The sequence below is a fragment of the Molossus molossus genome, unplaced genomic scaffold, assembly GCF_014108415.1.
Source record: "Molossus molossus isolate mMolMol1 unplaced genomic scaffold, mMolMol1.p scaffold_m16_p_9, whole genome shotgun sequence".
NCBI classification, from domain to species: domain Eukaryota; kingdom Metazoa; phylum Chordata; class Mammalia; order Chiroptera; family Molossidae; genus Molossus; species Molossus molossus.
The window spans coordinates 58750312-58777747 of record NW_023425403.1 but is presented as its reverse complement, the minus strand read 5'-3'; the positions used below and the strand labels follow the sequence as shown (position 1 = coordinate 58777747).

At 44.4% G+C, this 27436-nt stretch overlaps 1 protein-coding gene across 1 annotated transcript in view; it reads left to right on the top strand.

The window, feature by feature from the left end:
• Positions 1-27213, top strand: part of COL4A1 (collagen type IV alpha 1 chain) — a 146140-nt gene extending 118927 nt beyond the window's left edge. Inside the window, exons 29-52 of the mRNA XM_036250137.1 lie at positions 750-847; positions 2463-2613; positions 2833-2946; positions 3651-3818; positions 3935-4024; positions 4855-5007; positions 5169-5267; positions 5387-5476; positions 6459-6598; positions 7071-7197; positions 7296-7376; positions 7879-7977; positions 9065-9115; positions 10318-10503; positions 11158-11291; positions 13082-13154; positions 13863-13934; positions 14939-15067; positions 16025-16123; positions 17265-17477; positions 18412-18589; positions 22367-22481; positions 23632-23804; positions 25820-27213. Coding sequence (XP_036106030.1) covers positions 750-847; positions 2463-2613; positions 2833-2946; positions 3651-3818; positions 3935-4024; positions 4855-5007; positions 5169-5267; positions 5387-5476; positions 6459-6598; positions 7071-7197; positions 7296-7376; positions 7879-7977; positions 9065-9115; positions 10318-10503; positions 11158-11291; positions 13082-13154; positions 13863-13934; positions 14939-15067; positions 16025-16123; positions 17265-17477; positions 18412-18589; positions 22367-22481; positions 23632-23804; positions 25820-25901 — 2915 coding nt within the window. The 3' untranslated portion in view covers positions 25902-27213. The remainder of the gene's footprint in view (positions 1-749; positions 848-2462; positions 2614-2832; positions 2947-3650; positions 3819-3934; positions 4025-4854; positions 5008-5168; positions 5268-5386; positions 5477-6458; positions 6599-7070; positions 7198-7295; positions 7377-7878; positions 7978-9064; positions 9116-10317; positions 10504-11157; positions 11292-13081; positions 13155-13862; positions 13935-14938; positions 15068-16024; positions 16124-17264; positions 17478-18411; positions 18590-22366; positions 22482-23631; positions 23805-25819) is intronic.
• Positions 27214-27436: the final 223 nt, after the last annotated feature.

Sequence of the window (27436 nt, the reverse complement as noted above, 5' to 3'; positions counted from 1 at the left end):
GGCCCTTGGCACAACAGCCCCACGGCAGGTGGGGTTCAGGTGTGTGCTTCTGCAGACTTGCAAGTGACTGCATGTTGTGGACCACTGCATCCCCCAGGAAGGGTGTCAACCGACTCTCAGACTTCGCCGCACACTAGGGCCATGTGGGCAGCTGTCAGAAAGCCTGGCAGAACTTTTGGGTTGGGACCCAGTCTGTAAATGTTGCCATGTGCCTCCCGTGTGGTTCAGCCTCATTTGAGAACCAGTGTTCTTAAGCAGCGCCTCTTAAACTTGAACGTGTCCCCGAGCCACGAGGGGTCCTGTGAGGATGAGGGTCAGTAGGCCTGGGCCAGATTTCTAGCAGGGCGCCTGTGATGTTCCTGATGCATGGCCACACTGGAGTAGTAAGGGTCTGAAGTGCCCTTCTTAATCTGCAAATTCCAAGGTGTTTGTTTTGTTTTGAGGGAGTAGGAGAGGAAAGAAACTTTCCAAGCGAATGGAAGAAAAGGAAGGGGGAGTTGGTGTGAGAGACAGAGAGGAGGGGCAGCAGGCACTGAACGTGGTCCGTGGCACCTGAGCTGTCCCAGGTGGCCCTGGGGGCACCGCCACGACCAGGGCAGTCTCCTCTCCCTCCCAGAACCACCTCGACGGGGCTTCCTTTTGGTTGGCCATCTCAGATCAGTTCAGTTACATTCGAGCAAGTGTAAAATAATGAAGAAAGTGGGAAATAGCATTGTTACCTTAATTATTATTTTGTTTCTTTGCAATAGGTGTTGATGGCTTACCTGGAGATGTGGGACCTCCTGGGACTCCAGGTCGCCCAGGACTTAGTGGCTCACCTGGCAACCCAGGTGTGCCTGGCCAAAAGGTGGGTACTTAGTGTTTTCTGGGTCGCTGTGCCCTCCATCCTTGTGATTAATTGGACACATGCAGTGTGGGTTAGTAACCTCACAGGCTATTTGGGATCAGCATGTTTTGTTTCAATGAAATAGCATAGAGTAGAAAATACCAAAGTATGTGGCAGTAAATGTTTGGGGAGAATACTTTGTTTCAGCTTTATGAGTATGTTCTTACTTGTGTGGAGATTGGATCTCAGCGTACCATGTCTGTCTCATTGTGGGCGCAGAGGAAAGCTGTTTGAAAGCCACTGTCCAGAAGACATACCAGCCCCCCAGGAGGGGCTGGCACAGGGTTTCTCAGCCTCTTTCTGCATTATTGACTTGCTGGTCCAGTGATTCTTTGGGCTGCCTCAAACATTTGGGATCTTTAGCAGCCTCTTCCGTGGCTTCTAAACACAGATACCAAAGGAGCACGCCAACCCCACCCCCAGTTGTGACCACCAAAAATATCTCCGGACATTACCAAATGTCATCCAGTGGGGCACAATGGCCCTGGGTAGGAGCCCCTGGGCTCGTGGGACTTCAAGACTATTCTTGCCCCAAAACATCCCTCTGCCCACTTGCTGACAGTTGAAATTCTGCTCAGTAAGTATAGATCCTTGGTTAAATCATTCTCTGTTCTGATCATAAGGAAGGGAAGTGAAATTGCTGGAAGGCATTGGTCCTAAAAGGGAGAAAGGGCCAATGAAGAACCCTGCTGGCCTGTTTCCTTTCTGTTCGGGAGGACAGGTGTGCACGGAGGCAGCTGTGCCTCAGTGACCCCGGGAAGCGCCTTCCTGAGAAACTTCATGGTGTCCCTGCTGTGTGTGGCTAAGACAGAAGAGAAGGCTTTGGAAATCTTTCTTTATATAACAATCCTAACCCGCACTTGATTTGAAAAATTAGTCAGTGGAGGTAGCAGGTGGATCACCTTAAACGTGCGGGGCTCATAAGTTTGAAAAATGCCAAGTGGTCTTGGAATTAAGGATTTTGTTCATGACTTAAAATATCGTGCTTTTTCAAAAATCCCCTGGATTGAGTTTCTGCCATTTTGCAAATTTCCTGCTGGGACGTGTAGAAAAGTCACCATTGCCCCTTCCTGTCCAGAGAGTCCTCATCTGGAAGTTGTCACCAGCACCACAGGGGCACTGTGACAGCCGTAATGTAATGTCCACCTACTGCTTCGAATGGCCTGTGCCAGCGCCCGCAGGGGGGCTGTTCTGAAAGCGCCCTCGGGTCCTCAGGGCACTTCCTTTATTAACCATCTGTATCTGTCAAAGCCCTTTGACTCATGAAATAAGTTTAAATGTTTAATGTGATGTGAACGCCTTCATTAAAGTAAAAACGACATACATGGTGTCCTGTTCCAGTCCTGGAACTTTTCCCTCTCTTAAGAAAATATCTATTAGCTGGTTGCCGATCACACTGTTAGAGTCAGTGCTCCGCAGACACAAGGCAGCCGTCGAGGGCTGGAGACCCGGCTGGACGTGCTGCCTTGGTGACTTCGGACAAGTATCAGTTAACAGTCTGTACTTACGCTCTTGGCTTGATAGAATCATGGGCTTTGCTGGTCAACTCACTTCTCTGTGTTTTGGGGATTTCCAGGGAGAGCCTGGAGTTGGTCTGCCCGGACACAAAGGATTGCCAGGGCTTCCCGGCATTCCCGGCACCCCTGGGGAGAAGGGAAACATCGGGGGTCCAGGCATTCCTGGAGAGCACGGAGCAGTCGGGTCCCCCGGCCTTCAGGGAATCAGAGGTAACTTCTTACAAATAAATCTAGACTGTGGCAAAGACTGGGTCTGTATATTTTGTGTCCCCAGAGCACCTATTAGGTTCTCAGTAAGTATTTGGTGAATGAATCGTGAAGATCCTGGAAGACGTAGAGCCGATGGCTTTCTGTGATTGTGACTTGTTGTACAAGCAGGTAACGTAATGCTGTGAAACGTGCAGTTGACTCAGTTTCTTCCCCATCTAGGTGACCCCGGACCTCCTGGGTTACAAGGTCCCAAAGGAGCTCCAGGTGCTCCTGGAATCGGTCCCCCTGGAGTGGCAGGCCCCCCTGGAAGACAAGGACCACCAGGGTCATCAGGTGACGTAACAGTCTTCCAGAATTATTTCTTCCCCAAATCACATTCATAATGGGATAGGAGCTGATGCTAGAGTCTCCATGAAGGGGGTTTAGCAGAATCTGGGAATCGAAAGGGAAAACATAAATTCATTTTATCAAATAAGTTTGGTTGTTTGCTTAAATGTGGTTGCAGATGTCTTTCTTTTCTTCCCATTGGGCTCGGTTTACAGGATAAAGAGACTTCCCCTTCATTGTATAGTCAATAACTTTTTCAAATTCAAAATGACTGGTGTGTATATCTTATCTTTCCTTAGAAGGGTTAATAAGTTGCAAATGACTTGAACTGAGTCCTCGTTTGGAAGTTTCCTTTGCCTCTAATAATAATTCTAGAATTAAGGCAGTGATGGTGGAAGACATTCAGTAAAAAGCAGTTGAAGTGAAGCTAGTTTTAGGTCTATATACTGCGGAGAGACTGGGTGGTGCTTAGAGTGGCAATTACTGACTACCGATGGCAGAAAGGAGGACTTTATCTTGAGACATTGTTTATTCATTGACTTCCTCATGGCCCCAAACACCACCATCTGGGAAGGTGAAAATCACCTCAACCTCCAAGGTGGGCAGGTTCATATACTTTTTGCAGAAAGTAACAATTAAACCCAGTAAAGTGCATTGCAGAGCACTCTGTAAGTTCTGCTAATGGCTATTTGCTCTTCACCCACCTTCAGGCCCTCCTGGACTGAAAGGAGAGAAGGGCTTCCCTGGATTCCCAGGCTTGGACATGCCGGGCCCCAAAGGAGATAAAGGCAGTCAAGGGCTTCCCGGCCTAACGGGACAGTCGGGGCTTCCTGGTCTTCCTGGACAGCAGGGGGCGCCAGGACTTCCTGGGTTTCAAGGTAAATGATTTGTAAACTCCTGCTCCAAGCTGATGCTTACGCAACACCTTACCTTGTCGTGTTCATGACCCTTAGCATCTGTCATCAGTGTTCACAGTCCTTCCATCTGACCACAGGTCCCAAGGGAGAGATGGGCGTCATGGGGACCCCGGGGCAGCCTGGCTCTCCAGGACCAGCGGGCGTGCCAGGATTGCCGGGTGAAAAAGGTAGGGATCTCGTAACTTCAGAAAAGCTTGTCTTATGTCTGTGTCTCAATGCCTCCTGGGAAATTCTCAAGTGGTTATAGATCACGTTTCACTCAAGAGGCAAAGGAAAGAAGCTAAGAACATCAAGCAAGGATCTGGAAGATTCCTCTTCCAGTAGAAATTCATGGTGCACTGTGTGTGTGCAGTTAAAGTCTGTGCTCTGCCAACATATCAGAGACGAGACACACTTCAGGTTTTCCTTATTGGCACAGTTGAGATTTTTTTTTTGAGAAATGGTGGAATCTTCAGTCATGCAAGGTCATAGGAATGGAATCCTTAGATGCAAATCAACCAACTGGGCAAATTTATATGTGGTAATTTTTATTTCTTGTCTTGTTATTTGAACTTGGTCCAAATTAATTTTTTAAATAAGAAATTGACTTTGAATGTGAGACATAAAAATTGTGATTAGTTTAGTAGAACAGGAAAATTCCTATTCTATTATTTTGTGTGGAATTGAGGGGCACCATGAACGAAAGTGATAAAGGTATTTAGGAAGAAGAGAAAAATCTAAATTATTTAAACTAATAAACAAAGTCACATATATTAGAATTGTCAGCAAATAATGAATTGTAGAAAATAGCTTTATTGTTCATTTACTTGGGGTCAGAATCTTCTAGGTAACTCAGACCCAAAGGTCACACTTACCCTTTAATGCCATTTTTGGACAGTCTGTTAGTTCTTTACACTTTCTTTATCAATTGTTTCTACTAGCCAGAACGAATGCCACACTTTGTCACGGCCTCTGAGATACTTGGTCACATCCCACTGGGTGCCTCTTTCCTCTACAGGGGACCTCGGCTTTCCAGGCTCCTCAGGACCCAGGGGAGACCCTGGCTTCAAGGGTGATAAAGGAGATACCGGTCTCCCTGGCAAGCCTGGGACCATGGATAAAATTGACATGGACAGCATGAAGGGGGAGAAGGGAGACCAAGGAGAGAAAGGTAATGAGGTGGAAGGTTTTAACAACGGAGATAGAACGACTTGCCTAACCAGTTGTTTGGTTCTCCACACATAATATCAAGCAAACTGTCTCTGCAGCACTGCCCTGTTTTATGTAGGTGTGGATCCTCATTATTTGTGTATGTGTGTGTGTGTTATGTAGGACAAATTGGACCAATTGGTGATAAAGGATCTCGAGGAGACCCTGGAACCCCAGGAGTTCCTGGAAAGGACGGCCAAGCAGGGCATCCTGGGCAGCCAGGTACGAAGTGGAGTGTCAAGTTCAAGTTCACAAGCTTGGCAAGAGCTCATGATGAGGAAATGTTAACTGGCACATTTTGTAGGCATTAACCTGTTTGGTTTTTCTCTTTATTATTCTAGGACCTAAAGGTGATCCAGGCCTAAGTGGAAACCCAGGTGCTCCGGGACTTCCTGGACCAAAAGGATCGGTTGGTGGAATGGGCATGCCAGGTACGTTGGATTTAGAAAGGGAGTCTTCTTCCTGCACATGCACCTGCATTGCTGTGGGCAAGTCTGCAGAATGAGCTCTGTTGCACTGAGGACATAATCCAGGCAGATGTGTCTTTTACACAAACGCCCATTTTCAGTTCCCTATGGTCTCTTGCCTGGGGGTGGATGGTATTTGGCTGACACTGTGGCCATTGCTACAAAACAAAAAGCACAATGTAATAACAAAACATGGGCTGTGCACCATCGACTTTCGATGATCTCCAAGTGATTATCCAGCTGGCTGTTATCTCCCCAGGAAATGTTTAGTTTTTATTCAGTGTTGTCAGCACAAGAAGCTCATGCCTCTAGAGCCCTTTGACAGTAGTTCAGCTGAATTCCGTGGGCCCCTCTGCCCCGGTCCCGAGCTGACTTCCACACTGTGCCATCAGCATTGGCTCCAGTGACAGCAGCCAGAGAGGAGGCGCGTGAGGGAAAGCAGAGAGCTTGGGACTCTGGATTGGTCTGGGTGCTAATGCAGACAGGGTGCTAAAGTCCAGACAGGAAGCATCTAGGTTGCTGGTCACACTTATTTATAAATAGGTTTGGCTACCCACATACATTACGAAATCAAGTACCCATGTACTTTTCACAGCCTGCTTCATGCCCCTCTGATTTGTTTGGATAGTGAGAATTGATTGTAGAATATAGAACATAAAAACCACTTTTTATATGATTGTGAAAGTAAATATGCTAGCTAGGTAGTTAAGGTCTTTCTTTTCTCTTTTTATGAAACAACTGTCCCTAAAAGAGAGAAGAAACGTTTTCCTGTGTAGCTTTAATGGTTTCGGGTGACTGGAGTTTGCCAGGGTGATTTACAGATGAATAAAGGGAGGGATATGTGTTCTTTTACCTTATTCTTGGCTGGTTGTCAAGGTGCTTTTTTTGTTGTTGTTATTAGCACCTGCTTGTCACACATTTACATTTCCACTATTTGTGTTTATAGGATTACCTGGAGAAAAAGGCGTGCCTGGAATCCCCGGCTCACAGGGGGTCCCTGGCTTACCTGGAGAGAAAGGAGCAAAAGGGGAGAAAGGGCAGGCAGGCCGGCCTGGCATTGGAATTCCGGGACAGCCTGGGGCAAAGGTACCAGCACCCTGAATGGAAACTGCCCCTCCCGTCCATCTCAGTGGAAATCCTTCAGGGGGACCTTTAGGAAGTATCTCAGCACATTCATGAACCACAATGTAGAACAATTTTTCTCAATTTATTATAAGTTACTTCTCTTCTCTACATCTATGTATGACCCTGTCCCAAGGAAAAATCTGGAAACAGTGGAGAGGCAAGGGGGCAGCAAGCCGTCACTGGAGAAGAAAAGAGAGAGGCGGAGAGGGAAGAGGAACTTGAGAATTAGAGACAGACAATTGGCTCTTTGGCTCTGGGTTTCTAGTTTTTCCTGTTTTCAGATGTGGACTTTGATTCTTTGGTGTGGACACTGGGAATGAACCCTGCAATGCAACAGTTACTGCACGAAAATGTATGGGATTATCCAGAAAGTGTCTGTAGACTCATGTTCAGGGACAGATAGAAAATTAATGGGCCTGATTTTTACTTGCAGGGAGATCAAGGGGTAGCAGGCTTTCCAGGAAGTCCTGGAGAGAAGGGAGAAAAAGGAAACAGTGGGCTCCCAGGCATGCCTGGGTCCCCAGGCCCCAAAGGATCACCAGGAAGTGCTGGCTATCCAGGTAGGTGAGCGGGAGCCTTCTCCCGAGCTTGGGGTTCAGAGACGACAAAGAAAAACTCAAAGTCATGGACATTTTGGTATTTTGTTGTTTTTTTTAAGGAAGCCCTGGGTTGCCTGGAAGCAAAGGTGACAAAGGCCTCCCGGGATTGGATGGTGTTCCTGGCGTCAAAGGAGAACAAGGTAGAGACCACTTTTTAGAACACGGTTGGGGACTCATGGCAAAGAGGCCGTGGCGATGACCAAGGAGATGGAACATCAAAGCTTCCAGGGAGTTACCCTTACAGATGGCCCAGGATGCGGCTGGGTGTCCTCTGGGTGACCAGAGCCACGCCAGGCCCACCCCTTCACTTTCCAAGTGAACACACTGAGCGTTGGGCGCCTTACAGGGCCTTTTCTGGGTCTGGCCACCAGTTAGGAACTAGAACCAAAGTCTCCGAACTGGTTTGATAGCTAGTTCCAGTTGGTTCAGAAGGAGTTTTACATGGATTGGCAAGAGAGTTTGATGTACTTTCTCTCTACTCTCACCATCATTGGGGGTTGGGGAGCAGTGGTTACCAGCAGCATGGGAGGATGTCAGGAGTACACGTGGGGACCCCAGATGTGCTTGGGAATGTAGCATTTTTCATGCAGACCAGGGTGCTATGAGAGGTTCCACGCTGACTGATGTGACTTCCTCTTTGAGGTCTTCCTGGACAGCCTGGCACGTCGGGCCCAGCCGGCCAGAAAGGGGAACCTGGCAATGATGGAATTCCAGGGTCGGCGGGAGAGAAGGGCGAGCCAGGTATGTCCAGCCGCTGTACCCTTCAGAATGGGGCTGTTCTCTGGAGTAAACATCTCCCAGAGACTCACAGACCATGCTCAGTGGCCGGAGCTGGGTACCGAGTGGCACCCATGCCATTCCTTCTTATAGCCATGTCAATGCCAGTGGGGACAAGTGGAGTGGGCTTGGATGAGGAGAGGAGAAAGGGGGTGTGTGTGTTTATTTGTTTATTTCACAAAGACTTATGGAAATCTGTCCTTGAAACTGCTTGAGCTCCACAGAGGTGAGTGAGAGATACACATAAAAAGCCCAGACCACTGGCTTCTCTGCCTAGCATTTCCCTCTGCAGAGAAACGGTCCTGGGGATACTTGCTGTTTCCAGCACCTGCGCCTGTCACTGATAGGGGATGCATCTGGGGCAAAAGTGCTAGCTGCAAGGTCAGAGGATGACAGTTGCATACGTGGTTGTATGTAGCAAGGGGTTACCCCGGGTCAGGGGGATGGAAGGAGGACAGTGTCAGTGGGGAGGAGCCTCCAGGGGCATTTGTTGCTGTCAGTGTGGGTCTCTTTTCTAAGTTCACTTTCCATTCTATGCACTTTACATTTATATTGTGTACATTCACTTTCTTATAAAAAGAATTCTTTAAAAATGCCTCCGTACCCCCCCTCCCCTGATTTTAATCTGCCCTGAAGCCCTTTGCTCACATTTGTGGGCTCCCTGGTGTCTGCTTCTCCAAATGTCTCGGGCTCTCCCTACCTCCCTTGAGAATAGCTGTTAGTTGAACGGGTGTGTGAGAAAAGCAATTTGTGTGTCTCCAGATGGTAGTAGGAAATAAGTACTCATTTGTACAGATTATTTCTGCTAAATACCATAATGGTTCTGAGCTGAAAGGTACTTAGGAAACAAGTACTAAATTATATGTATCCAGTCAAGGGTATCTGAGGACACCTATAGGAATATAATTTTACTCCCACGGAACAATTAACTAATTTCTGTGGTGTGCAGATGGCCCAGGGTATTGGTGCAGGGTTGTTACTGCTTTGTCCTGTGCCTGCAGATCAGCTGTTTCAGGAAAGATGAACGCTGCTTCTCCCCCTCATCTTACAGGTGTCCCCGGAAGAGGATTCCCAGGGTTCCCAGGGTCCAAAGGAGAGAAAGGTAACATTTGCTAAATGTGTTCTTTTGTCTCAACTCACCGAGGACGCACTGGGTCCTGCTAACAGGGTGAATAGTTCTGCCGATGCAGTTGGACATGGATGACGGATACTGGGTTCGGGACAGTCTCCCCGATGTGTTCTCTGGCCTGTGACAACCCCGCACACAGCGCACTGTGTTTTGGCTTCGTTGCCTTGAGAGGCAGCGGGGGAGAGTCAGGAGAAGGGGCTCCGTGGTCATTTCAGGAGATGAGCCTGTGTCCTTCCCTTTTTATTTTTTCCTAACCACCTTGAAATAACCCTAGAATTTTTATATTTTATAAATTATTTTAATATAAAATAATTTATATTTTATATTAAATTGGAATTTTTATATTTAAAAATATATTTATATTTTTTATATTTTATTTTATATTTTATTGGGTAATATGTTTAAAACTAAACATGTAGGTTTTTTTTCCCCTAAAAACTCTTACCTAAGAAAAACACACAAAACTTTTAAAACAGTTTTATTACTATTGACATACAATAAACTGCACATATTTAAAGTGTGTGATTTAATGTCTTGATATATGTATACACCCATGAAAATATCACCACATTAGAGGTAGCTAACATACCCATCACCCCAAAAGTTTCCTGTGCTGCCTTGTCATCCCCCTTCCTGCCCCCAACCAACCATTGACCTGCTTTTTGCCACTAGAGATTAGCTTGCATTTTCTAGAATTTTACATAAACGGGTTCCTACAATATTTTACTTTTAGTCTGTCTTCTTTCACACAGAATAATCGATTTGAGATTCATCTGTGTAGATGCATGTGTCAATAGTTCATTTGCTTTTCTTGCTGAGTGGTATTCTGTGGTGCAGATATGACATATTTTGTTGATCAATTCACCTATTGGTGGAACAAGCCTTTAATTTTAGAAATGCTATTGCTTGCAGGCTTGTCTAAGCATATACTCAAATACCTTTGACCTAGAACACTTCCTTTAAAAAATATGAAGAATGATAGCCAGGCTCTTGTATCCTAAGCTGACTGTTCTTTAGGTTGGCCATGGCAGGGCGTTATTTAATAAAAGGGAGAGAAAAGGGCACCCAGCTCCAGTTCTCCTCCTGGTGCCTTCTGGAAGCCCCTCCCTCCTATATCCTGGGGTTTCTCTTTTTTCCTGCCTTTTTCATGATCTCAACCTGTTCTCATTGTTTAGGTTCAAAGGGTGATGTGGGTTTCCCAGGATTAGCTGGGAGCCCAGGAATTCCTGGATCCAAAGGAGAGAAAGGATTCATGGGTCCTCCAGGGCCACAAGGACAGCCAGGATCGCCTGGAGCCCCGGGCCACGCTGTGGAGGGGCCCAAAGGAGACCGGGGCCCGCAGGGTGTACCTGGCACGCCAGGTAAGGGTGCCTAACCAGGGGCAGAGCTGGGACAGAAACAGAAGTTACAAATATGCACAAGTGTATAAGAGTTTTAAATACATAAATTCTCCATTGAGTTTTTATTTAGAAGTTTGCAGCATTTATTTCAACTTGAAACTGTTCAAGACATTGGACCTTTTGTATTTTGGTCTCCACTGGGTCAGTGCTTTTCTTGCGTCCTTTCTGTCAAGGAATTCAGTCTATGTGACAAGGAATTAGGGAGAGAGAAAGGACACTATGGAAAAGGACTGGAGCACAAATGGCACCTGTGGTGGTGGTTTTAAACCAGGAGACATTCTGGCATGCCCCCCACCCCAATCATGGCCAAGGAGTCTCTTACAGCACAGCAGCCTGGGGCACTTGGACGAGATGGCCATGGTTATGTCAAAATTTTTTGCCCACTGAGTAGATCACATTCTTCTTTCTAGGATGCCTTGATTTCTTCAGGGCTCACGCAGCCTGATCTTGTGTTACTGATTATAGTTGGGGACAGCTGAGTGACGGTAGATACGGTGGTGTTATATATACAGTTGGCAACAATTAGGTGGCAGTGGTAACAGCCATGAGTTAATGACACTCATACATAAAATCACCCTCTCACCTCACATGTGTGACTTTTCTGTTTCCCATTAGGGCTTCCGGGACCAATGGGGCCTCCAGGGCTCCCTGGGCTTGATGGCCTGAAAGGTGACAGAGGAAACCCAGGCTGGCCAGGGACTCCTGGTGCTCCGGGACCCAAGGGAGACCCAGGATACCAAGGCATGCCTGTAAGTTGTCCAATTGTAGGTCTTGTTCTTGAAAAGGATAACAAATAATGTGTGTGTGTGTGTGTGTGTGTGTACACATGTGTTACACTCCCAGATCCCCTCTGAATCAGTTCCTTTTCTCTTGCCAGTCATCAACCATCTTTATTGGCACCACAGTAGGCAACTATTAAACATTTTTTACAATCTGGTTTTAGAATAACTATTAAATGGAAATGTTATACTACTTGAAAACATCGTTCAATGCATGGGTATAAAAATCTACTTACAAACTTTATGCAAAAAGCAAGCCTTAGTAAAAGAAATATATTCCCCATTCCTAGTCTCTCTATATACTTATGTATAAATGTGTGTGTGTGTGTGTGTGTGTGTGTGTGTGTGTGTGAGATATGTGTATACATATACACAGAGGCCTATATATAGTTGACCCTTGAACATCATGGGTTTGAATGACACAGGTCCACTTATATGTGGATTTTTCTCAATAAATATACAGTTAGCCCCCTGTGTCCCTAGGTTTTGCATCCTCAGATTCAACCAACTACAGATCAAAAACAGTATTTTCATTCTGCAGTTAGGAATTCACAGATGTGGAGGGTCGACAGTATGCCTTGTTCTACGAGGCCCTTTTATGTAAGGAACTTGAGCAGCCTCAGATTTTGGTGTCCACAGGGGGTCCTGGAACCAATTCCCCATGGATACTGAGGATGCCTGCAGTTAAGTTTTGGGAGAGTCAAAAGTTATACACAAAGTTTCCACGGTACAGGGGTCAGCGCCCCTAACCCCTGCATTGTTCAGGGGTCAATTGTATATATTTGAGCATGTTATTTTGATTATGGCACCTTTTAAAATCAATTAAAGCAAAGAAACAAATATATGTAAGAAATGATACTGTGTATTTATTTATTTATTCATTTATTTATTGTTAATTCTCACCTGAAGATATTTTTCCATTGATTTTTTTAGATAGAGTGGAAGAGAGGGAGGGAAGGAAGGAGAGAGAGAAAGAGAGAAAGAAACATCAATGTGAGAGACATCGACTGGTTGCTTCCCTCACAACCCAGACTGGGGCCAGGGATAGAACCTGCAACCAAAGTACATGCCCTTGACCAGGAATGGAACCTGGAACCTGAAACCCTTCAGTCTGCAGACCAGTGCTCTAACCACTTAGCAACCGGCCATGGCAAGAAGCAATACAATTTTATATATATTGAGAAAGGAACTAGAGATAAGAACTCTATTGAGTTAGCTAGAACATGGCATGATATTTTCAAAATGCACAAATATGGCCATATTATAAAGAAAAATAATTTTTCTTTAGTATATTTTATCATCTTTGCATATTTAAAATCACTTTTCTGATCAGATATGAAGTTAATTCTAAAGAATAATCACTTTACTTGAGTGTGTAGAGGGAAGTTTTCCGGAAAGGTAGTTTGGTGTTGGTAGATTGATGTGTTTCCATAAATGTTTAGGGAGTCCCAACTCTGTTCACGGCATTGTGATGTGGGGTGGGGACAGCAGAACGTGAGACTTGCGCCTGCTCTGGGATCTTTGCACACAGGTGGACAAGAAGAGGGGACACAGTGAGTGAAGCAAGTTGATTCAGTTACCTTGTTTAGACACACTCAGAGGTTTCATCATTCTTTTTACATCGTTCAAGACACTACAAGACACCGTTTACCCACAAAAATACTTTGCAGAACATTGAGGGGCTGTCCTAGCTTCCTGATGAGAGACTTATTGTTCATCTCCTGAATGATTCCCAACTGCTGTTCTCTTTGTGTGTCTAGGGGATTGGTGGCTCCCCAGGAGTCACAGGTGCTAAGGGTGATATGGGACCTCCAGGAGTTCCAGGTTTTCAAGGTAAGACAGCAAAGGTGATGCTGCCTGAAGACACATTTACCTGTTACCAGAGCTTCCTAGCCACTGGCACTTTAATATTGATAGAACCAGTATAATTCTAGAACAAGGTCTTATTCTCTTTGAATTAAAAATGCTCTTTCTGTGTGGCAGCCCAATTTGCATAATCCTATGAATGGCTGTATAAAAACGTTCTGATTTTCTTACTAAGAATCAGTTGATCATTTGCATCTCAATTATTTGCATATCAATAAGAAGTCATGGATTTTGCCCATTCATTAATTTATTAAGGTATTAAGCAAACATGTAGAGTGTGCCTACCAGCTTCCAGGCACAGTGATTTTTACTGCTGAATCAGATAGATATGAGTGAAATGTCAGTGAAACAAGTTCCCAGCCTGCAGGTGTTTGGTGGTCTCTTTGGCAACATGTGTGAAGTAGATAGTGACCAAAAACAGTATCATGTGCCTCTCCATTGCATGTGACCATTTTGCAGTTTGTTGCATATTTGAAAATATGACTTTTGGGTTTGAGAAAGAAGAGTTTCATCAAAAGTTTTACATAGTTGACTGAAAGTAATGCTCTTTTCTTCCACAAACCTATATTGGGAAATATACACATACATATACACATGTGTATATGTGTGCACGCACACACATACTTGTATATCTTTTGGAATTCTTTATAAAGACAGTGTTCTGCTTTCTTCTAGGTCAGAAAGGTCTTCCTGGCCTTCAGGGAATTAAAGGAGACCAAGGAGACCAAGGGTTCCCTGGAGCTAAAGGTAGGAGAATGTGCTATATTACAAGATGCCTTACAGACTTGAGGAAATTTGAAAGCCATTGAAGTCACAGAATTAGGGTGTTTGGTTTTGCCAATGTGAAAGGATTCAAAGATCATTAGAAAACGGTTAATCAACCACATTCTTTAGTAGCTTGTCAGGATTGCTATATTTGGCTAATCTCAGAGACATTTTTACCAGTGACTTACTTTGAAAGTTGAGTTTGTTAAATGTATGGCTGAGGTCAGTCCAAGGGAGAGAGTATGACAGACTTAAGATTCACGAAATCTGTCAGGCTCTGAAGGTAGGCTGGAAATCAACAACTTGACGTTGTAATCGGAATAATATCAAGCTTGCACAAAGAGGCTGAATAAATTCTGGCTGGACAGTAAGGAGTTCTTCATGTTAAGAAAGAAAAGAAATTGGGAAATGTGTGTGGAAAGAGTGAGAGAATTAGGGAATGTTTGGCTGAAGAAAGGAGGTTGAGGCCGACCTCAGAATCCTCTGCAAACTCTATATTATTGCATGTATTTCAAGACTTGTCATGCAGAAGAAGGATTAAGTTTATTCATCATTAAAAATTAAGACCAGTGGTTATAATGTACAGTGAGGCAGATTTCAGATAGGGTAAGAAAAATCTTCCTAATTGCAAATATGGGAGCTATCCAAGTCACAAGAGACATCTGGGAGGGAATGAGCTTCACCTACTGTTCAAGTGGAGGCCGGGTAGAGGTCGTCAGGGAGCCCAGAACTGAGAGGACAGTTTGCACTGATGACCCCAAGGTCTGTTCCAGTGCTGAGGACTCAGGATTTTAGGTGAAATAATAAAAGTGTGCAGATACATGTATGACTTATGAGGATCAGAGTACTTGTGTTTTTGATAATGACTTTCCATCTGAGAAGCATTCTATGTGGACTGGGTTTCACATTAGGCCCTTCTTCTGAAGCTATTTCTGCCTCTGTATGTTGACCATGAAATTAATCAGTGGCATCCTTGATTCCCACAGGTCTTCCGGGTCCCCCTGGAGCCCCAGGCCCTTTTAATATCATCAAAGGGGAGCCAGGGCTCCCTGGTCCTGAGGGTCCTGCTGGTATGAAAGGGCTTCCGGGACCTCCAGGCCCCAAAGGGCAGCAAGGTAAGATGAACCAGGCTATGCCAGGAAGGAGTGGGGAGGGAATGGGGCAGAATGTTCCTCTTCCCCCATGTGTCTCTGGGTAATGACTATATAAACACCTCAATGAATATGATTGTCTTACTTTTCTCTTATGTATATCAAAACCAAATAAAGTTTTTGAGTGGACCTAAAAAAGCCAGAACAAAATACAGAATAGTTAGAAGGAACATACAGCCTAAGACGTCTATATTCACTAGAAACACAGGTGAAAGGAGCCCCGCCTCCTTCCCAGCTAGGAGATCAGGGCTGGAAGCAGCAGCAATCAATCTGAAGCAGCCGGAACTGGCGCTGATTGGCGGCTGGCCCGGGAGCTCCACCCAGCTGGCAGAGACTTGTGCTAATTTCTGTCCCAGACATCCTAACCTAGAATCTTTCTGCTCGTTGGGGCTAAACACTTCTGATTTCAAGAGCTATTGGTAAGGGGTGGGTAACAAATAAAAGAGAATGAAAACACTTATAAGTGAAAGGTGGCGTCCAGGAAAATTTAAGTTTAAACTACCTAAGATTAAACTGTACACATGTAAAGAAAAAGTTACCCAGTATCATTATATCTGTTGCCTAAAATTTATTTGAGACACTGGAATATGGCCAAGGGGGAAACATTTGAGGAAATGAAAATGTGTCAAATGTACCCCCCCGACCCCCAGCAGAGCCGGCCTTTTTCAAACTGATCCGCCAAACAATAACAGCAACAACAACAGCAAGGCACCAGGGAGAATTGTGGATGCAGGGGCCTCAGGGAAATGTGTACGAGGCTTTTCAGGGAGCAGTCATGCCTCTCTGGGGAAACTTGTGTCTGCACTCAAAGGCCTAGGCTTGCCTTCCAAAACGCTGAAGAGGACATTTCAAAAGGGAAGAAAAAGATACAGCCTACTGCTCTCTAGGACCAGATCCCAACTTCTTTTTCTCTTCCTTTAGGTGTGACAGGATCAGCAGGTGTACCGGGACCACCAGGTATTCCAGGGTTTGATGGTGCCCCTGGCCAGAAAGGAGAGACAGGACCCACTGGGCCTCCTGGTAGGTTTGCTGCTGCCTCCCAACCTGATTACCCTCTACCTGTATCTTTGGCTTAGAAGCCATAGGCCCAGACAGGCAAAAAAAACCCCTGCGAAATGGAGTTGAAAACGTTATTTGGAAAGATTTCCAAAGAAGTCTGTTTCTTAAAAGAAATTGGATCCTATAGAAGAGCTAAGGGGTTGTCATCGCTTTTTGTGTGTAGGGAGGCAGACGTTGATCAAAGCACAATGTTTTCCAGATGTTGTTGAAAGAAGGCCAATAGTGATGGCCCTGGGTGTTTTCTGTGAAGGAAGCAGGCTGCAGCTACAGCAATTCTGTTTGAGCAACGGACAAGGGAAAGTAGATGATAATACCAGTGTTGACCGAAAGGCCACTGTCTGCTATGGGATCAAGTAGGTCTGCTTCCCTAGGACACAGCAACTCAAAGGTCCCATAATAGCCAAGATGCTAAAGGCTTGGGGCATCGAGAAAGTGAACAAAAGGCGCAGCCCAGCAGACGGTGTGCGAGCAGTTCTGCAGATAGCGTGGGCACCCCAGCGGACGAAAGGGCCCGCTGCGTGGGAGCTCTCTTCCTGCCATGTTTTCATGCTCAGGCTTGGAGCTGATGTGGAGGTTGTTTTGTTTGTTTTAATGTTTTTATTGATTCTTTAGAGAGAGAAGAAGGGAGAAAGAGATAGAAACATCGGTGTGAGAGAGAAACATCGATCAGTTGCCCCCTGCACACCCCCCACCGGGGATCAAACCTACAACCTGGGCATGTGCCCTGATTGGGGATCAAACCGGGACCTCTCAGTCCGTGGGGTGATGCTCAGTCCACTGAGCCGCACCAGCCGGGCCGTTGTTTTAATAATTGTATAATTCTTACTTAGAAGAGCCCCAAAATGCTATATGCGTTACATGTATAGAATCATGGCATTTGTTCCACTTATTCATATATTCCTTTTTACATGTTTCATTTATTCATTGGACTAAAATTTTCGAGTGTCTGCTTTGCTTATAAAACATCTTAAGGTGGTATGTAAAAAGGAAAAGATAAGATAGCAAGAAGAAGGTGGGTTGTGGTATTTGACTGGTCTTGCTTGAAGCCTTTCAGAGGAACGTGTCTGTGACTCGGGAAACCAATTTCTCTTCTATCTTCCAGGTCCAAGAGGGTTTCCAGGACCACCAGGCCCTGATGGGTTGCCAGGATCCATGGGTCCCCCAGGCACTCCGTCCGTTGATCATGGCTTCCTTGTGACCAGGCACAGTCAAACAATAGATGATCCACAGTGTCCTCCCGGGACCAAAATTCTTTACCACGGGTACTCTTTGCTCTATGTGCAGGGCAATGAAAGGGCCCATGGACAGGACTTAGGTGAGACATGTATAAATGCATTAATTCATCCAACATAGACTTGTTGAGTGCCTCGGTGGTGTGGTGTTGTTTTCAGCTCTTGTCCTGTAGTTCAGGGTGCCACAAAGGCCTCGTGAATGAAAAGGGGGCTTAACCTTGTTTCCCTCCATCCTTGCCAAATGAGCCATCAATTGAACAGCTACTGCATTACTAATAGAAAGCCAAGAAAATATAAAGGCTGAATCTTTGAAAATTTTTAAATGAATAAAGCTTTTGATCTCTTCTTCAAATGATCAAGTAGGATCTAGATTTCTGAAATGCATACTTGAAAGTTTGCACTGATATTTTTAAAATAGAGCAGCTTTACTGTGGTTCTTAAAAAAAAAAAAAAAAAAAGTCCCATGTTATTCTGTCCAAAAATTTTCTGCATATTCTAAGCTGTGTCCCTTCTGTTAGTTTAGATTAGCAGGAAGCTCATGTCTGTTGTCATTTTCTTAGTTCCCTCCAGATATCCTCCACCAGATATCCAGGTGATGTTTTAGCATTAGATATCTCTAACTGTTACTGAGCTTGCAAACAATGGCTATATAAAGGGCATCTCTGCATTTTTGGCAGAACTGTCATTAAAGACACTGTCCACTGTGTTTCTATCCATTGTACAAGGAACCCCATGTTAAAAACCCTCAAGAATTCAGTCTGAATGTCCTACATAATTCTTTATTGTTTCTCTTTTGCCTTAATTACTTTACATTTAATTTAATGCTCATTTACAATCATAATAGTCTGTTTAGTATATGGACTTTCTTCTGTTTATAATTTTTAAAAATTTGACTCCCCTTTTAATGGTTAGATTAAATAAACATCTTTGATTGTCAGCTAGCTCAAAGACATTTTACAGAGGTAGACAGTGAACTAGAAAGCAAATCCTTGAGGTCATCTCTCCCTGCGCCTCCAGGCACGGCTGGAAGCTGCCTGCGCAAGTTCAGTACGATGCCCTTCCTGTTCTGCAACATCAACAACGTCTGCAACTTCGCCTCCCGCAATGACTATTCCTACTGGCTGTCCACCCCGGAGCCCATGCCCATGTCCATGGCACCCATCGCCGGGGACAATATCAGACCGTTTATTAGCAGGTGAGTCAAGCAGATGCACAACAGAAGAAGAAAAATTGCTTGTAGTCTAGACAGAGTTGGGTTTTTTTCCATTTTCCCATAAAACATTCGATTCATTGCCATTCAATTTATTAATTATGATATAAGAGGTTTGTAATAGAAATCAGCCATAAAAATCATTTGCTATAAAAGTCACTTCTCCTCCTTATGATTAAAATTTATAGTCAAGATTTGAAACAGAATTTGTATCTCATGTGACTCACCGCAGTGGTTGTCTTCCCTCCTGTGAGCAAAGCAATGTCATCGGAGTCCTCAGCACGCATTAGAACAGTGTTTTCAACTTTTTTCCCTTAAATAATTATCTCCCTAAGGACCCTTTTATGGCTTTTTTTTTTTTTTTTCTGAATTGCCCCACCCCCATGTAATTATTTTTAATTGTAGTAAAATACACGTAACATTAAATTTATCGTAACCATTTTTTTTTTTAAATCCTCACCCGAGGACACTTTTCCACTTTTTGTTCAGGTAGAGTGGGAGGGAGAGAGGGGAACAGAGAGAGATAGAGAGAAACATTGACGTGAAAGGGACACATCGAGTGGCTGCCACCCGCATAACCCAACCAGGGCCGGGGACAAACTGCAACCGAGGTACGTGCCCTTAGTGGGAACAGAACCTGGGTCTCTCTGGACCACAGTCTGATGCTCTAACCACTGAGCCAAACCGGCCAGGGCTACCGTAACCATTTTTAAGTGGACAGGTCAGTGGCACTTAGAGCGGGAACTCAAATATGGGCAGGAGATGGGTGGCCCCCGTGAAATGCTGATACTGCAGACATACTGTATATCTGTGCTTCATACATGAAAACATTATGCAGATTTACTGTATTCATTAAAATGTATACACATTCAGATCGTTCTCATATTCCCCACAAGACTTGACTGTGCTCGGTGATACTGTACCCACTGCAAATGCAGGCATTGGCTTGAGCGGCTTCCCAAATCAGGTGCTTTCCACACTAATTAATATCTGGAGTCTGTTTTCAGGTCCCCAAGAGTCTGCCTGGGAGGAAGTAAGATGAGAGATTGAGATTATTGTGCCTGAAAAATACACTATTGTCACATCTATGCCTTCTACCTTTAATCCAATTAAAATTGGGGTCCTTAGCTTTACTTGGTCATAATAAAAAAAAGTGGCAAATGAATAAGTTTAAGCTGTTCTCTAATTTTACTTTTACCCACTAAGATAATAAAGGATGAAAAGAATAACAAGACAGGACAAAGTTTGCCCTAGGACAGTGAGAGTAAGAAGGAACTTAAGCATGCTAGCTGGGTTGGCTCAGGGGTTAGAGCGTCGGCTTGTCAGTTGCAGTTTGTGCCCGGCCCTTGTTGGGTTGTGCAGGAGGCAGCCACTCCATGTGTCCCTTTCACGTCGATGTTTCTCTCTCTCTTCCTCTCTCTCCCTCCCACTGTATCTGAACAAAAAAATGGAAAAATGTCCTTGGATGAGGATAAAAAAAAAAGAAAGAAAGAACTTAAACTTTCTCATATTCCCCTTAAAAAAATAAGCAGCTGTTGAATATGAAGAAAGATGCAGCAGGTTGGCTAAGAAGCGTCTTGCAGTCAGAGGGAAAAGGGGGCAGGAAGTGAGTGTTGGCTCCTTACATTAAAGTATCTCCAAACAACTTCCTTTGATTTTTCTTTTCAGCTGTAAGAAAACTTATTTTATGAGTCTTAAATGGGAAAAATCATGCATTACCCTTGAAAAGAGTGGCACTTTCAAAATGTAGATAATGCTTTATAAATGTCAGTGAGGGGCTGGTGACTGTTCTGTTGTGAGACTTTCTTGCGCAGAACCATGCTGAATGTGTGAGAAGGAAAACTAACCACCTTTGTGTTTTTGTTTAGCTTCCTTTGGATAACAGGTAGAAAATAATTTTTCATGTTTTGTTTTCTATTTACCTTCTTGATAAAATTGACATTTGACCTTGATTTGGTGTAGAACAGAGGGGCTCTGGCATGCATTTGGAATATTCCCCAAAACAGGTCTTTTGAAGTCTGTGTCTTAGATTTGCTTTTCTCTGTCGACCCATTAATTTCCGTCAGAAACCTCTGGTTCTATAGACATGAGTCATTTAAATGTCCCAGTATCGTACGTTTCAGGCTTTTTACATCTTTCTGTGAACTGACCCGTGGAAACTCAGCATGAAGGGAACTTACAAGTCACATCCTTAAAGCCATATATATCTCACATTTCTTTTTGTAATAATGCTGCCCATTTTGCCTGGTGTCTTCAGAAGCAGGTTTCCATGGTTACCTAACTTAGGTTCCCAATGACTTCTCAGGACTTACATGCTTCTTCTGAGGGCTCCAAGTACTTTCTGGCTTTCTAAGGGCAAAAATCATCACAAACTACAGATTGTTTCATTGTTGTAGTTGTTTCATTGTTGTAGTAGAAAGACCACTGCAAGAAAACTGAGTTCTAGTTCTGGCTTTGACACAACTAACTGCGACCTCAGTTTCTTTATAAATTATACGGGGAATTAGACTATGAATTTTAAGGGACCGTATAGCTCATTAACTCTGTGGTTCTGTGTTTCCTAATCAGCCAGCTGACAGGGTCGGGACCAACTTCTCTAGCCACTTGAATCCCCCGAGCCCAGAGAGAGCCTTTCCTTCATGCTGTATTTCTGGTTTCTGTGTCTGGCAGGCAGATGGTGGCAGATGTATAAGGCCAATTTCAGTAACTGTCATTTAACCAAGCCTTTTAATCCATCTGCATTTGTGTGAAGAAAATAGAAAATTGCACACACCATACACATACACCCAAGTCCACGGAAAATCGAATGACTAATTTAGGCCCTCTTCCCACTCCTCATCCATTTTCATGCAAATGTTCCAGCATAACTAGGTGTAATTATTAACATCATTTATAGTCATTTATCAGCGCTGTTAACACTCTGTTCATTTTGTGACTTGAATATAATTATTTTCCTGCCGGTGTTTAATTTTTTTTTTTTTTTACAAAACATTATCTCGCCATCAAAGGGTTCCCTTAGTTGAACGGATCTGAGTCAGAACATTGTGGGTAGTTTTAATTTATTCTTGGGCGACTGTGTGAGAGGCAGCCAGGCTTGGGAAGTGTTGGTCCTGGGGAGGATTCTTTGGGACTTACTCCAGCTTCAGTGGTCCTGACGACAGCCTGGGCCCAGGGCAGGGTCTTGTTGCTGGTGTGTCAGCTCCAGGCTGGAACAGGTTCCCCGAAGGAGGCTCATGTTGACATCCAGCCTCAGGTGTATATTTGTCTTGGCTATTCTAAGTCACTACATCATTTCTTATATCTTAGATGACTCCTAGCTTAAAACAAATTGCTGGAGTCTGGAAATGGTAGCAGTAGGATTTCACCAAGCATCAATTGTGTTTGCCAGAATACATGCTCATTGTTGAAAAACTGGAAAACACGGAAGACAAAACAAGGTCCTTGTCACCCCAGCCCTTCTGGGAGATGCCACTGTTACAACTTGGCCTTCCCATTTTCGTCCTTTGACAAAGCAGATAGTTAAATCACATGTGCTGAATGTATTTTTGAATTTTCTATTTTAATACAGAGGTAAGCTCCTAAAACCAATGAGAGGGATCCAAGCAGTGGGCATGTTGTCCATTTGATAAACGTATAATTGAATCAGAAAGGCTGAGTGAGGATATTGACTGCATATCAGGGGAAAAGGAGTGAATGAGCAACGGCTTCATCCTGGGCCGTCCCTTCGGCTGTGCTGAGGATCTTTGTTCTGGTGCCTTCCAGGTGCGCGGTGTGCGAGGCGCCGGCCATGGTGATGGCCGTGCACAGCCAGACCATTCAGATCCCGCCCTGCCCCAACGGGTGGTCCTCGCTCTGGATCGGCTATTCCTTTGTGATGGTGAGCATTTTGGGAGACTCCATATTTCCCTGGAGGAGCCACCCACTAACACCCCTACCTCCTCTCTCCCCTGATGTTACCACCCTCTCAGTTATGTGGACCGTGCTGCTTGGGCCTGGCTTCCATCGAATCCCCAGGAGCCGGGCCTGGCCGGCTCCTCTGGGGACCGCAGTGGTTCCGTGCCCAGCCAGAGCCCTCCTCTTGCCTTGGGAGTGGCTGCTGTGGGACTGGGTAGCTGGGAGGATGTGATGGCATTTCCTAGAGTGAGATGGAAGAGGAGGAGAATGCGCATGCGGGAGGTACACATTGACTGAAACATGCAGGCCTGGAAGCAGGCGCTTGAGTCAGCAGGAGAGCAGCAGAACATGGCTAACAGCGTGCTGCCTCCGCTTAGGCCTGGGAGCTGTGTCCACGCCTTCGTGGGGTGAGACTGCCCTCTCACCCCGCTGCCCCAGGTGCCAGACACCCTGGCTGTCCCCTTCCCCGGAAAAACCCACTCAAACAGGAAACATGAACCTGTTTGAGCTCCCATTGTAGTTTCTTATTTTATTTTATTGCCTCAATCTAAAGTATTGATTGAGTATATGAAAGCTCTGAACTTGTAAGATCAGGTTATACTAGAATAACTCACAGTAAATGACCCTACACAAATACTTTCCACAGCACCACTGTAAGCCATTACACCAAAATGCAATTGAACAGTTGCATAGTAGTTATTTGTTTCTCTTTTTCTGTTAAATTTCCTCTTTAAAAAAAAAGGGTATTTTTCTTTACCTTATAAAAGGATATATAGTATATAATCTAGCAAATATAGGATTTTGATTATCCTATATAATTTTGTTTAGAAAATCTGATTTCACATCAGTGGGTTATAGCATCATTTGCACATTTTGGCTGTTGTCTCATGTCCCCAGTTGGAAGAGGTTTCAGTATTTCAAAAATAAGACAGCGAGAACAGCATTTCTTTACATTCTGATGAAGCTGGGCCGGCTTCTCCTGTTTTGCGAGGAGTGGTTGACTGATACCCGGTGCTGTGGAGTGTGCGCTGGGGTGACTGCAGGAGGCAGAGCGCTGGCTCCTCCGTGGAAACAGTGACTCCCTCTCCTGTCTGTGAGGGGGAATTGCTGACACCGGTTCCTTTGTTCCGCAGCACACCAGCGCTGGTGCGGAAGGTTCTGGCCAAGCCCTTGCATCTCCCGGGTCCTGTCTGGAAGAGTTTAGAAGTGCGCCATTCATCGAGTGCCACGGCCGTGGGACTTGTAATTACTATGCAAACGCTTACAGCTTTTGGCTTGCCACCATAGAGAGAAGCGAGATGTTCAAGTAAGTCGGGCTGACCCTCTCTCGCAGGACCCTCACCTCTTCGTGGTCTTTGTTTTCAATCATCCGTGATCCATATACCTTCTAGCGCAAAGCCTCAACGATGGTTATAAAGCAATAATTAGGAATGCTTCGTCCACATGTAGTAATGAATATTTGATTCTGTTCTACATGGGCAGATAACCAAGACAATTTTCAAAAGCAGAGCTTAGGGGACAGGCTTCATTCTTCCATTGACTGAAGAACCATGAAAGAACAAAGGTCATTTTTTTCATTTTTCTAGGTGAATCCACTCAAATGTAATTAAAGCAATTAAAATCTACAAAGAGCATGTTAAAATACCGTATCTTTAACACTCTGAGAGAGGAAAGTGAGTAGCGTTCCTTTCATTGCATTTATAAGGCAGAATTTCATGTGTTGTGTTAGTTCTGAATGGCTTAACACGATTTTGTTTTTTAGACATGTGCAAATAAAAATAAATTCCATACAAATGCCTCTGAAATTAAAAGGGAAGGCCTTTCACCCTGGCCGGTTTGGCTCAGCGGTTGGAGCGTCGGCCTGCGGACCAGAGAGTCCCGGGTTCGGTTTCCGCTAGGGGCACGTACCAAGAGAAAAAAAAAGAGAAGGCCTTTCTTTCTGTTTCCAAATTTTTACCTTTCAAATGACTGTCCCAGAGGCTGCTGAACTTGTTGAAGTGAATTTGGAGCCCAGCCTGGTCCCTAATGGACAAGGGCACATAATGAGTCCCCTAGCCTTTATTTAGTACCAGCTGCAGCCCCTGCTGGAGCAGATGTAGGAGGCCAATGGATCCTAAACAGTTACTTACTGTTCATTCCCGAAATAAATACTTCTCACCCCTGGAGATAAGACTTTCTGTCTTTACCTTTTTGGAGACAATTTTGTGGAACTCTGCTATGACCCCATTTCTTTGTAGCTGAGGTCATAAAAGGCAAAGCTACGCACGTGCCGCTTATACTTCTTTAAGCATCAAAAACTTACCTGCTGCCTGATTGGTGGCTTGCAGGAGACATTTTAGGCAGCTGAGAACTTGACATCAGCTTTACAGATCGACTTTAAACAGTAGCTGCTCGAATGGGCACTTAATGCGTGTGTCAGCTCCCGGAGCTTTGTGTTACAGGGTAAATAGGTAAAAATGGGTGTATTTTTTTAACCTGATCCTGGTACAATGAACTAAAATGCTTTCTTAATAAAATTAGGTAATATCCCATTAACTTTAATTAATTTGGGGGCACTGATTTTCATGAAAAGTTGCTAAAATTAAGCAGCCTTAATTTTAGGGCAGAGTACTCTTATAGGATTCCTTCAATTTTAGTGAAATTTGATTGTCTGTCAATTTTAGTTCAGTCTTTACCTTTCTGGTAGTCAAAGTAAGGTCGAATTTTTTTGGATCAAGAAAACATCTGGGGCATGGAATGTCCTCCCTTTCCTTTGGCCTTCAGTCAGGCCACCTGCATATAAATCCTTCAAAAGTTGTAAAAGTATTTTGAGGTCTAGTTAATTTTTCCAGATTTGTTGCTCATTATATCATTCTGTAAATATGTAATGAGAACTTACGATGTGTGAAGTACTGCTGGGAAGAACGATCTTTTTTTCCCCTGGAGGAGTTTATAATCGGGTTGAGAAGACAAAGTTAAGTTATAGTTCAAGGAGGCAGGGTGATGCAGTGGGGAGTGGGGAGACTTTGGAGCCAAACGGACGTGGGGTGACCTTAGCTGTGCCGTCACTCTGTGTGCTCCTGGGAACATCACTGACCGCAGGGCCCAGGGAGGGGAATGCAGGTGATAACTTCCATCCCTCCACGAGTTCCAAAGGCCATGTCATGCCCCCAGCATGGTGCCCGCTGAGAGTCAGGCCGAGTAATGGTGGCTGTTTGTCATGGGGTTGGAGCCCATCCCCATCTGACCCCTTGGAGATCTCCGAGCAGGTGGGAGGGCTGAGGAACTCGCCTGCCTTTCTGACAAGCAGTGATGTGACGCTGGTTGCTCTTTGCATTTTAGGAAGCCCACACCGTCCACCTTGAAGGCTGGGGAGCTGCGCACGCATGTCAGCCGCTGCCAAGTCTGTATGAGAAGAACATAATGAAGCCCAGCTCTCCGCTAACGTCACAACATGGTGCTACTCCCTCCTCTTCCCCTTCCTTTTTTTTTAACAGCAACGAACCCTAGAAATATATCCTGTGTACCTCACTGTCCAGTATGAAAACCGTAAAGTGCCTTATAGGAATCTGCGTAACTAACACACCCTGCTTCATTGGCCTCTACTTGCTGAAGGAGAAACAGAGACATCAATGAGCTGTCAGTAGTGACATGCCAAATGGCACTTTTGACGAAATAAAAATATAAGTCTGTTCTACAATCCAGTGCACTGATGTGTAAAATGAGAACTCCATCAGAAAACCAAAGGGTGCTAGGAGGTGTGCGGTGCCTTCCATACTGTTTGAACGCCCGTTTTCATTCTTGTATGATAATAGATTCATTTTTCACCCCCAGATGAAATGTTTGTTTATGTCACTGTCTAGCTGTTTCAAAATTCAGGTCCCTTGGTCTGTACAAATAATAGTCATGTGAAAACGGTGTTTCGAACCTCCAAATGGAATTACAGGCTCAGCGGCCATATCTTTCAATCCCCAAATATAAATTGAGGTCTTTCTGCTATGTGTGGTACTATGCAGCTGCTTTCGCAGAAATCACGAATATCCTGTGGAATTAAGATGGTCCAAAAGTAGGCAGAAATTAAATATATATATATATTTTAGTAATTTATATAGATGTCAGCAGTTAGGCAGGTCAAGTTTTTAGTTTCCGTTCCACTGTTAAAATAAAGCTTACATAGACTCTTGAAAAAACTGTCTTGTCCTTAACATAGATTTTTAACCACCAGGGTATTGAATGTGAAACACCAGTTCTCATTGTTCACCTCCAAACCAAAAATTGTGTATTGCCAAAACCAAACCCAGGTTCATGAATATGGTGTCTATTATGGTGAAACATGTACTTTGAGCTTGTTGTTTTTATTCTGTATTAAATATATTCAGGGTTTTAAACACTAATCACAAACTGAATGACTTGACTTCAAAAGCAACCACCTTAAAAGGCCTTCATTTGATTAGTATTCCTCATTCTGCAACCTGGTGTGAAAAACAGCTCCGTTGAGTCAGAGTATCAGTATTTTTACATGTAAGCACGTTCAGGCGGCTTCCTTGGTTTTCCACGAGCTGTGTTCAGACTTCAGCAGGGGAACGGATGGATTGCAGGAGTGCAGAATCGGACCACTCTGCCTGAAATGACATTTCACTAAAAGTCTCCAAAACGTTTTTAAGACTACTAAGGCCTTTTATGTAATTTCTTTAAATGTGTATTTCTTAAAAATTTCAAATTTGTAATAAAACTATTTGTATAAAAATTAAGCTTTTATTAATTTGTCGCTAGTATTGCCACAGAAACATTAAAAGAAAAGTTACTGCACAAGCCACTAATAAATGTCTAAGTCTTGCATACCTTAGATCCTATTTAGTTTGCAGTTCTTCCAAACAAGAGTGGTAGGCTGGGCCTAATTTACAGGAATTACTACAAAGAAAGAGGAGCCCTCCCTTCCTCTCCCTTCCCCCTCCCTTT